Raw genomic sequence first — 10,644 nt, 5'->3', positions numbered from 1 at the left:
GCTATAAATATTTTTGTATATAAGGGACCTTTGCTTTCATCATCTAAACCACTAGTGGTGCAATGAGTGAGCCTCTGTGCCCATCCTCCCTCTTGTATACTGATTCTGTTCCTCGCTAAATTCATTTACTTGGTAGGAGGCAGGGAATTTATAGAAACCTTTAAACAGATAGGGTACATAAAGGATTTTCCTTGGTCCCAGCTAGAGTAGTGACCACCATCTAATCCTGACCATCTGCTCTGCCAGGTTGTAACATGAATCTGTCAAGCCACCATGCAGTGACTCTCTAGGTTGCTTACCTAGGAGTGGTCTGAGTAAAAAAGGACTGCCCTAATTAGGCACTTTGAAGCCTCCATCTGTGATTGCAGTGATTACAGAAGGTTCCCCTAGGGACAGTCATTTTTCAGGAGTCTTAAGTGAGGCTTCCACCTGCTGCTGTAATACCATTCAATAAAATGCTACCTTGTTATGGCTCTCCCTGTCCTGGTACTCTCAAGCTCTACCTTATCTCATTTCACTTTTAAAATTTCAATTACTACCTAGTTGTGAATGACTGTAATTTTCATATCTAGCACTAACCTTCTATTTTCCCTCCAGTCAAGTGTTTCCTGCTGCCTGAGACGGCGTCTCCTCTTTTAGAGCATTTCCTTCATTTTTATCAGTATCTTTTGTTTCAATATCATATTCATTTCCAAATGCATTCTTCCTCCTCCCTTGCACAATGGGCCAATCCTTGTTAAAAAAAAATTACACAGGAGGAAAAAAAATCTTTCAGCAAAACTAACAAACACTGGGACTGACTCTTCCACTTTCATAGTTCCCCATCTCTTCAGTGAAGATGAGGAACATTTTTCAACTCTTCTCTGAGGATGTTTGTTAATTACAAATGAACACAGTATTCAGTTTTTTTGTTTATTCCTTTTTATTGGAGTCATTATGCAGTTTTCCTGATTCTGCTTATTTCTCTCTGTATCAGCTCATCTTTGTCTCTCCTTGTTTCTCTAAATTCTTCATGCCTGAAAACATACAATCTCTTTTAAGTTCTGACAATATAGCTTAATTTTTAATATAACTCTTCTTTTAAGTTTAGGCTATGGCCATCTCTTGCATGCTATCTTTACTGGCTGTGCTGGGTCTTTCTACTCTATCTATCTACAAACAGCAAGCAGTAAGAATCATTTTCTAACTTTTTTTTTATTCTTTTTTTTTTAGGTTTTTGCAAAGCAAATGGGGTAAAGTGGCTTGCACAAGGCCACACAACTAGGTAATTATTAAGTGTCTGAGACCGGATTTGAACCCAGATACTCCTGACTCCAGGGCCGGTGCTTTATCCACTGCGCCACCTAGCTGCCCCTAAACATTTTTTTTTATCAGTTTCCTTTGGTACTCAAAGATTTGTTTTTTAATATTCCACACATTTTTCAAATTCCTCATCAGAACTTAATATTAAGGCCTTAATAGATATTTTCCCTTCTCCACAAATGAGATTTCTTACTTCACTCTTCTTGCTTCCAGATTCTCAATTTCTGCCAATCTTCCCAAGTGGATTCTTGTTTTGAGAACAAGACTCACTATTCAGTGTAGAGGAGACTGCCTTTCATTTACTCTCTCTAGATTTGGAGTTATTTGTACATTGTCTCCTCTTTAGAATGTGAGCTCTCTGAAATCAGAAGCATGCATTTGTCTTTCTTTGTGTCACCAGCACTTATTAAGGTGCCTGGCAAAAAGTAAGCACTTTATAAATACTTGTTGGCTAAAATGAAGACTGAGATGGAAGAAATCTTAAAGGACTAGTTTGACTCCATTTATTTGCAAAAAGTTTCATTGATGTCTTTTTTTTATATCATAGTCATCTCCTGATACATACCCTATCCAACTTAGGAAGACTTCCCAAATTATAAAGAAAAACATTTAAGGGGTGGCTAGGTGGCGTAGTGGATAGAGCACCTTGGAGTCAGCAGTACCTGGGTTCAAATCCGGTCTTAGACACTTAATAATTACCTAGCTGTGTGGCCTTGGGCAAGCCGCTTAACCCCATTTGCCTTGTAAAAAAAAAACCTAAAAAAAAAAGAAAGTTAAGTAAAACCAACTCAAAAAGTAACTCAGTTTGATAGAGGCAGGTATAGATAATTCTGTACAGTCTCTCTGCTTCTCTAAGCAAAGAAAGGAAGTATACTTCTTCCTTTCTTCTCTGGGGTTGCCCATTCTAAACACAATCTTTGGCTTCAAGCTAGTGGTCTTTTCCTTTATATTACTGGTTATGGAGTTTTTTTGAATTCTTATTTCAGTTTCTATATCCAGACCAATCTTCTCATATTTCATATGTCCTTTCTTAGAGGACAATAATTCTGTAGTATACTCATATAACATTTGTTTGCCCTGATGGACACTCACTTTTTTAAACAAGTTTTTACAACTACAAAAAGTTGCCAATATGAAGTCTTTTTTTGCATTTGACCTTAGGATATATATCCAACAGTGAAACTCTGGTCAAATTTAACAATTTCAACCTTTAAAACTCTCATTTAATACATAAGGAGACTAGATGCCCAGAGAGATGAAATAATATGCCTAAGATTACCTGGGTAATAATAGGCAGAAGTGGATTATTCAAAGGCCAGGTTGTTAAATGAATCATGGTTATCTCCTTGAGATCCATGATGACTTTCTTACCTGAAGACTTCTGGCTTTGCTCATCCCAAATTTGCTATTTTTTAATTTGTATTTTTGTCCAACTGTTCAGTTTGTATTAATGTACATATATTACCTTTTTATATCCTTTAGACACTCACTTATGTGTTTTGGAAGTGACCGTTAGATTAGGAAAGCCCCAGTGAGAGGATATAATTTATCTTAGCTAATCCTTCTCTGTAACTTACAGATACACTGTTCTGGACTGTAACTGAGAACTCCCTAGGAGAAAGTTGGGCGTATTCCCTTGAATATCTCAGAATCTCTCTTCACTCTTACCCATTAAAAAGAATTTATTCCAAAACAAAAAAAATACATTATTTTTATTGATTTACATGTTGATTTCATATGTGTTTATTGGTTCCGTCAGGGTATACACATTCACCTAATTGTTTTGTGTGGCATACTCTGAGCTTTTGCATGTTTTAGATAGAGATAAGATGACTTCTATAAACTTTTATTTTAACCAAGTGATTAACTTCTCATTCCAGATTATATGGTTTCAGCATGATACTTAGGAATAAAATGTGAATTTTTTTTTCCAATTGAGAGGAACCTCTCTTGCCCCCCCCCCAAAAACTAGATAAAAACTGAAGATGATCAATTCATTTTAAGGTAGGCCAGCTCATCCTCCTATGAAGAAACCCCCCAAACAGCCTCTGCACGATGTCCAAACTATAATGGATATCTCTGTATTCTGAAATCCCGGTGATAGAAAAAATTGATGATCTACTTTCCAAGACTGAGGAACAATTAACATTTATCTTGACCATCCAATAACTTCTATTGGGTTTGATACTACCTTATTTTAATAGTCAAGGAAAAGATGAACCTTTCTGGGTTTCATAGCTAGGTCAGTGTTCTTTTGATTTCTCTTAATTTGCTTTTCTATCCGTCTCATTTTCTTGTTTTGAGAATGTCAATCTACTCTGCTCATTTTGTTTCTTCTTGGTTACAAGGATGGCATAGGCTCTGATGGCTGGTTTGCCCTGAAGAGTAAGAGACTTCGGTCCCAGCTAGTGCTGCCAAAACAGCACACCAGCTCCATGCCATGGTCATTGGTAAGAATCTGAATGATACGGTCAGTCATATCACCACGAATGGCAAGAGAATGAAAGTGGTCAAAGTCATGGCGGCCTAGTTTTCGGAGGCGCCTGGCAGCTGCTCGGTAACACTTCCAGGGCTGTGGTTCAATCAGGAGGTATCGGCAGAGAGACGCAAGATGGGCCAGGAATGCAAGCAGGCCATTGTCTCCATGGTTCAGATGTATCCACATGGTGATGGACATGCAGAAGACTATATCAAAGGCTGAGCGGCCAAACTGGTTCAGGAAGGAACTCAAAACAGGCTCCCGGGTCTGGGGATCCATGATGTCCAAGGTGACAAAGGACATAGCTGCAGGAAAGGGACAGTCTTTTTCAGCTCGATTCACCAGGACAGGGTCAATGTCACAGCAAAGAAAACAGAGGTCTCTAGTGGAAACTGGACAGCTCTCCCCTTCAAGTGACAGGAGATGTCTGTATAGAGCAACACTCAACTCCTGCGGAAAATCAGAAAAAGCATAGTCATTTTTCAATCTCTTCCTAGTGAGTGTGAAGAGAAGAAAATAGTTCCTTTCCTTAGTGCATATCAATCCCAACATAGTATTTCATGCAAAAGGAGAATCAGATTTTTTTTATAGCACCAGAGGGAAGAATTAGAAGCAATAGATGAAAGTAGCAAATAGGCAGAAGCTGGCTAAATGTAAGGAAAGAATTCCTAACAAGTAGAGCTATCCCAAAACACATTTCAAAAAATCAGGTATTTATTCTCTTTCACACTAGGGGTCTTCTAGCGAAGGCTGGATAATCATTCCTTTAGAATTTATGAGAAGGGTTACTTTTTCAAGAAAAGTTTGGATTAGATGCCTAGAAGACCCTTCTGACAGATTCTGTAAAATGATTCTAGTATGAATACAATTTATCTGATCTTGGGGTATTACTAAAATCCTTTCTGCACTTGCAAATAAGAAGTTGACTTTGTTCAGCAAGCACAGGTACTTCAGAAGTTACTTACTGATCTACTGTTAGAGCTAAGTAAGCTAAGCACCATCTGAAGAACAGCATGCTGCAGAGGAGTAAGCTTTTCTGCTGTTTAGGTTCTGGGTGCCCTCCAGTGGACATAGGGTGTCATGAAAGTGCATTTTCTGAGACTGGAGGTTTACATTCCTTAGGAAGTGAGAGGCCAAACCAGGCTCCACCCAATAGTGGAGTGAAACATAGCCTAGGAAGGACACTAAAAATAGCAATTCATGTTTATGTAATGCTTTAAAGTTTACAAAACATTTTCCTCACAACAACCCCAAGGAAGCAGATAAAGCAATTTTCTTGATGTTGAGTCAAGGCTGGCCCCATTTGGAGTTTTCTTGGTAAAGATCCTGGAGTGGTTTGTCATTTCCAGCTCATTTGACAGAGGAAGAAGCTGAAACAAACAGGATTAATTGACTTGCCTCGGGGTCATATTTGACCTAAGGCCACATTTGAACTCAGTTCCTCATGTCTCTGGTCCTCCTGTCTCTAGCTTGCATCAAATAGTATGACTCTCATCTTAACTGATGAGGAAACAGGCTCAGAAGTTAAATGATTCCTTAGTAAAAAGTCAAGTCTGGGACTTTTCTGCCACATGTTCTACCATCCCCCTACCACTATCTCAGAGACGGAATGTGGTTGCTCCTGAAGTACTAGAACTGGAAGGCTCTGGGAGATGACTTATCCAACCCCCTCATTTTGGAGGACAGAGGCACTAACATCCAGAAAAGTAAATGACATGCCAAAGGTTACACAAACAGCAAAGGCAGGATTCAAACCCAGCTCCTCTAATGAGGACAAATACAGCATTCTTTCCACTTCTACATTGTGATCATCTATATTAAAGATCTTTACATTTTCCTTTATTCCATCATCTTACTAAAATAAGCTTTCACCTCTTTCCTAGTGAAATAGACATCTTAGTATCTCAGAAGTCTTGGGAATATGGTCCAGGATACACACACACTGATAGACTATTTATCTTGATTTATCTATTTATCTTCCCCATTAAATCACTGCTACTCATTTTTTAAAAAATCTTTAAATTTTTTAATATCACTACTCAGCCCTGTAGACTACCACTTTGGGCCCAATATTTTTACCCTTAGATTCTTAGACTCCACATGGGAGACAACATGAAGTAAGTAGGAAGAACTGAAAAAGCTTGAGTTCAACATCTAACTCTGTCATTTACTAGCTTTGTGGCCTGGCCATGTCTTTTCATCTGTCAGGGACTTTATCTCCCTATCTGAAAAGTGAGGTTTATAACATTTGTACTACCTATCTCTAAAGGTCATTAGGATGAAACTAGAGAATGTATGTAAAAATGCATCCCAAGAGTATCATGCATGAGATTACCAGGGTTCTCTAACACTTCCCCCCCCCAAAATACCCTCACAAGTCCCCTCCCCTCCAGAAGTTCATATACTAATGATCAATATGTCCTCTGTAACATTTCTCAGATCTCTTAATTTCTAGTTATTCTACTGGTCCACAGCAATAAGGTCTTTATCCTCTACTCCAGAAGTGTCAAATACCATGAGCCCTTTAAGAACTAGATTAAAAATTTGGGAAATTATTTAGAAAATAACTCACAAAATAATTAAAAATATTTAGTCAATCTGGGCCTTCAGGGCCCAGATTAGTGATAGATTAGTGATCTCTCATTTCTATCTGACACCAATGTTCAGTTCCATACTACATTCTGTTCTGGACTTTCTCAAATCCAAACCCTTTAGTTTATATCTCAAAGAGTTTTTCAACAGTGCTTTTTCATCTCACTGTACTCTGGTTCAACCTCAGTATTCCAGAATTTGCTCCTTATTGCCTGCTTGCATAGAATTTGTCCCCCCCCCCCCCCCCCAGGCTTCTACTCCACTACTTATCTTTCTCTTGCCTTCAAAAGGCAAATGAAGAGGTCATTTTCTCTCCAAGACCAAGCAATTTGGAGTATATGTTCAGATAAGGAGGTGGGAGAAAACAATTTTTCCAGTGGTAGCAATAAGTAACTTTTTAAAAAGCTCATGAATATCCTAACCCAGAAGATCTCAGTATCAAGGTATCCCAGGTCTAGTCTCCACCCTTATCTACTGTGGGTGTCATTCTCCTGAAAGTGAATTAAGTAAAACAGCTTCCTCCTTGGATAGGCTTCCTTCTCTATAAAATGAGGGAATTAAGCTATTAAAGAGTCAAAGTTTTCTCAGGACCTTAAGTGATTCTCTAGTCACAACCCAGATAGAACTAACCTATACTGCATCTTTAAAGAGGTCATTTAATCTTTCAAGACCTGTAATGATGAAGAAGAGTTCACCATCTTCAAAGACTGCTAGTTTTACTTTCAAATAGCTCTAATAGGATGTTTCACTTTCTTCTGAGTATAATAATGCCTTTCAATAACCACAGCTCCTACTTTGGCCTCTGGGGGCCAGGCTGACAAGTTCTAATCCCTCTACCACAAGACAACTCTTCAAATACCTGAAGTTAATTATCATGCCACAACTAAGTCACATATTCTACTGCCTAAAATCTCCTACTCTTGTCAACTGATCCTAATGTGATATAATGTCTGGTACACTTTAGCATCATGTTCACCCGGTTCTGGTTGTGTTGCAAATTTCCTTTCTAAAATATGATACCAAAAACCATATCATGTTAGTTGTGGTAGACTACAAAGGGACTATAACCTTCCTTGTTCTGGACACCATGCCTATGTTAATACAGTTCTATATAAATATAAAAAAAAAGGTCATGAATATATTAGGGGTATGATTAGAATTAAATTATACCCACTTCAGGATAGCTTAGTGGCCTGGAGTCAGGATGATCTGAGTTCAGATCAGGTCTCAGACACTTACTAGCTGTAAATTAATCCTGTTTGCCTCAGTTTCTCAACCATAAGCAGAAGGAAATGGCAAACCACTCCAGTGTGGTTGCCAAGAAAACCCTAAAGGGTGTCACGGAGAGTTGGACCTGATTGAAATGAGTCAACAACAAATGCCCACTTCAGAGTTCCCTAGCAAAATTCACAATCACTGGAGAGTTTGGTCTAACAACATAATATTTTTTATCCAAGTTGGTGATATGGTTGGATGGGCAATCAGTCCATTGAAATAAGTTTAACGATATCTTAGACAGGCAACTACAGAAAGACAACTAATTAGACCCAAGACTGAAAATAAGGAAGGGAACTGAATAGACTGAACTTCATTTGGAAAAATTACACAGTTATGGCAAGAATCCTAAGTTGCTCCCTGCAAAAATGAAAAAAAAATTGTATTGTTAATATTAGTATCCTACTAATAACTGCAAATCATGGAATACCACAGCCACTTTAGAATCAAAATTTAAGGAGGTGGGCATAAGGAAGCTGTGGTATTTTACCAAGCAAGAAGTTATGAAAAGATATCAACCAAGGGGGCGGCTAGGTGGCACAGTGGATAGAGCACTGGCCTTGGAGTCAGGAGTACCTGAGTTCAAATCTGGCCTCAGACACTTAATAATAACATAGCTGCGTGGCCTTGGGCAAGCCACTTAACCCTGTTTGCCTTGCAAAAACCTAAAAAAAAAAAGATATCAACCAAAAATGTATGACTAGAAAAGAATGTATCCCATGAAATGCCATCCTGATAACTTGTTATTGTTCCACTATGCCACCTTGCCGCCCCTATTGCTGTTGTTTTTCAAGGAAGATCATGGCATACAAATAAATTGAATTTAAGGGGGCAGGAAATGTGTGCAAAGTCACCAGCCTTACTTTCTCCTCCCAAGTCAGATATGGAGATAGTGAGGGACCTTGGTCTTTTTACACTAAGATCTATCCCAGGTCACAGTTGGACTAATCACGTTCAGTGATTAAGGCTTGGTAAGAGAGAGATGAGGCAAAGACACTGATAATATAGAGGGGAGAATTCCTTTACAGGGAGCTGAGTAGAAGTCACAACAGCCCCAAAGGACCAGAAGCCAGGGACTATTGGAAAGAGCAAATATAACCGAGGCTTGAAGCTGGGTCTCAGGCTGCTGTCTGAGGAAATTAAAAGTGAAATTCAAACACTCCTCATCCCATATTCCTCTCCTGTTTCTTCTCACAAATTCACTTTTAATTTATTATGCCAGTAAATCAATTCAGTTAAGTCTTGTTTTCAGCTTAGGGGCATGAACAGTATAGAAATTCCATTATTTTACTCAGGAGATCCAACCTGCCACTAAATTAAAAACAAAACAAAACATAACAACTTATGTAATTGCCCTTTTTTTTTTTAAACAATTGCCTCTTGATGAGCAGGGAAGGCCCCTACTCACTCCAGGCCATCCTCCACTCAGATGTCAGCATGATTTTTCCCATTGAGTGTTCAAATGATCTTGGGGGTGGGGGGAGCCCTCGACACCCCCCCCTTGCTGCAGTGACTCTGCCTTCCTTACTGTTCCTCCCTGGAGACTCCCCAACTTCCCACTCTCCCTTCCTCACACTAGCTGGGTCACCTGGGCGGGCCACTGACCCTGTCTGCTTGGTGTAAACAGGGGGTACAAGGAGGAGAATCATTGCACCCGGATTTATTAGGCACCTACTATGGAGCAGTCACTCGGTTAGCTCTCAAGCGCTCACAAACGCTTCATAGGAGGTTCTTTTTTTTTTTAGGTTTTTGCAAGGTTAAGTGGCTTGCCCAAGGCCACACAGGTAGGTCATTACTAAGTGTCTGAGGCTGGATTTGAACCCAGGTACTTCTGACTCTCGGGCTCTATGCCCTGCACCACCTGGCCGCCCACAGTGGGTTCCTAAACAACACTTTTGTACTCGTTTCCGAATGATGCGTTGGGGGAAAAACCTCGGTAAAGTCCCTAAAACAACGGGACACGTGGCCCGGGCTACGCCTTCCGGCGGCTCCCCCACCCCCAGCCCGGGGGCGGGGCCCGAGCATGCGCAAAGCTTTCCAATGACTCACCCCGGAATTGCAACCCACGTCGAGCCCCAGCAGCGGCCGAGGGTCGGGGCCCCCCGGGGGAAACAGTCGTTGCAGCAGCTCGGGGGGCAGCAGGCGAAGCCGCTGCTCGGGCGGGTGGAAGCGGGAGTAACAGGGGAAGTTTCCGTACGGAGCGGCTCCCGGATGCGAGAACCCCGGTTCGGCTGTCGCCGCCGCCTCCTCCTCGATCGCAGCTTCTGCCGCCTGCAAGATGGGCGCCGCCATGGGCTTGAGGGCTCCACGGTTGGCTCCCCGAGGAAACCGGAAGCCGTGCGACTGTGGGACCGGGACACTTTGGTTCCGGGACACTTGGGTTCCGGGCTGCGCGTGCGCCCTCGTCGGTTGTGCGCGCGCATCTTCCTTCCCAAAACCCGCGCGTCTGCAAAATGGAAACAAAGTTTCCCTCCTGGGCCGCCTTTATCCCGGGTTCAGCCGTCAGTGACCCTTCCCACCGACCCAAAGGTCACCCCCGCGCGCCCGGGCATAGAGTGGGGGGCGCCCATGGAATGGCTCCAACCTGGCCCCACCCGAGGATCGTGCAGCACACGGGGCTTTACGATTCACAGAGCCCCAAAACAACTCTACCTAGCCAGGCCTAATTTTCAACTATTACCCGAGGAAGACTAGGAGACTGATAGTGTTTAAGTGACTTGACCAGCATCTTAATAGGTCGTAAAAAGTGTTTAAGTCACGGTGATTCTAATTAGAGCTCTCTTATCTCAACTCTTGCCACATGGCCTTCCATAAATTCATCATATCCGTAAGGATGTGATTTCTCTCATCACATTCAATTCGGATCAATGTATACCATGGAAACAATGCAAAGACTGGCAAATTGCCTTCTGTGGGGTGGGGGGAGGGAAGTAAGATTAGGGGGAAAATTGTAAAATTCAAAATAAATAAAGCATAATCCATAAATTCGTCGTAGA

General features: G+C 41.2%; 1 protein-coding gene across 1 annotated transcript; it reads right to left on the bottom strand.

Annotated features, from left to right (window-relative positions):
- Window positions 1-1,075: 1,075 nt before the first annotated feature.
- On the bottom strand, window positions 1,076-9,964 carry BCDIN3D (BCDIN3 domain containing RNA methyltransferase). The gene is given in 3 exon segments (XM_074225954.1): window positions 1,076-3,652; window positions 3,655-4,231; window positions 9,698-9,964. Coding segments are annotated over 3 exon segments (906 nt in total). The 5' UTR covers window positions 9,941-9,964; the 3' UTR covers window positions 1,076-3,566.
- Between the last annotated feature and the right edge of the window lie 680 nt (window positions 9,965-10,644).

The sequence above is a fragment of the Macrotis lagotis genome, chromosome 2, assembly GCF_037893015.1.
Source record: "Macrotis lagotis isolate mMagLag1 chromosome 2, bilby.v1.9.chrom.fasta, whole genome shotgun sequence".
NCBI lineage: Eukaryota > Metazoa > Chordata > Mammalia > Peramelemorphia > Peramelidae > Macrotis > Macrotis lagotis.
Note: the sequence above shows the minus strand (reverse complement) of the source record. Positions and strands in the feature narration are given on the sequence as shown.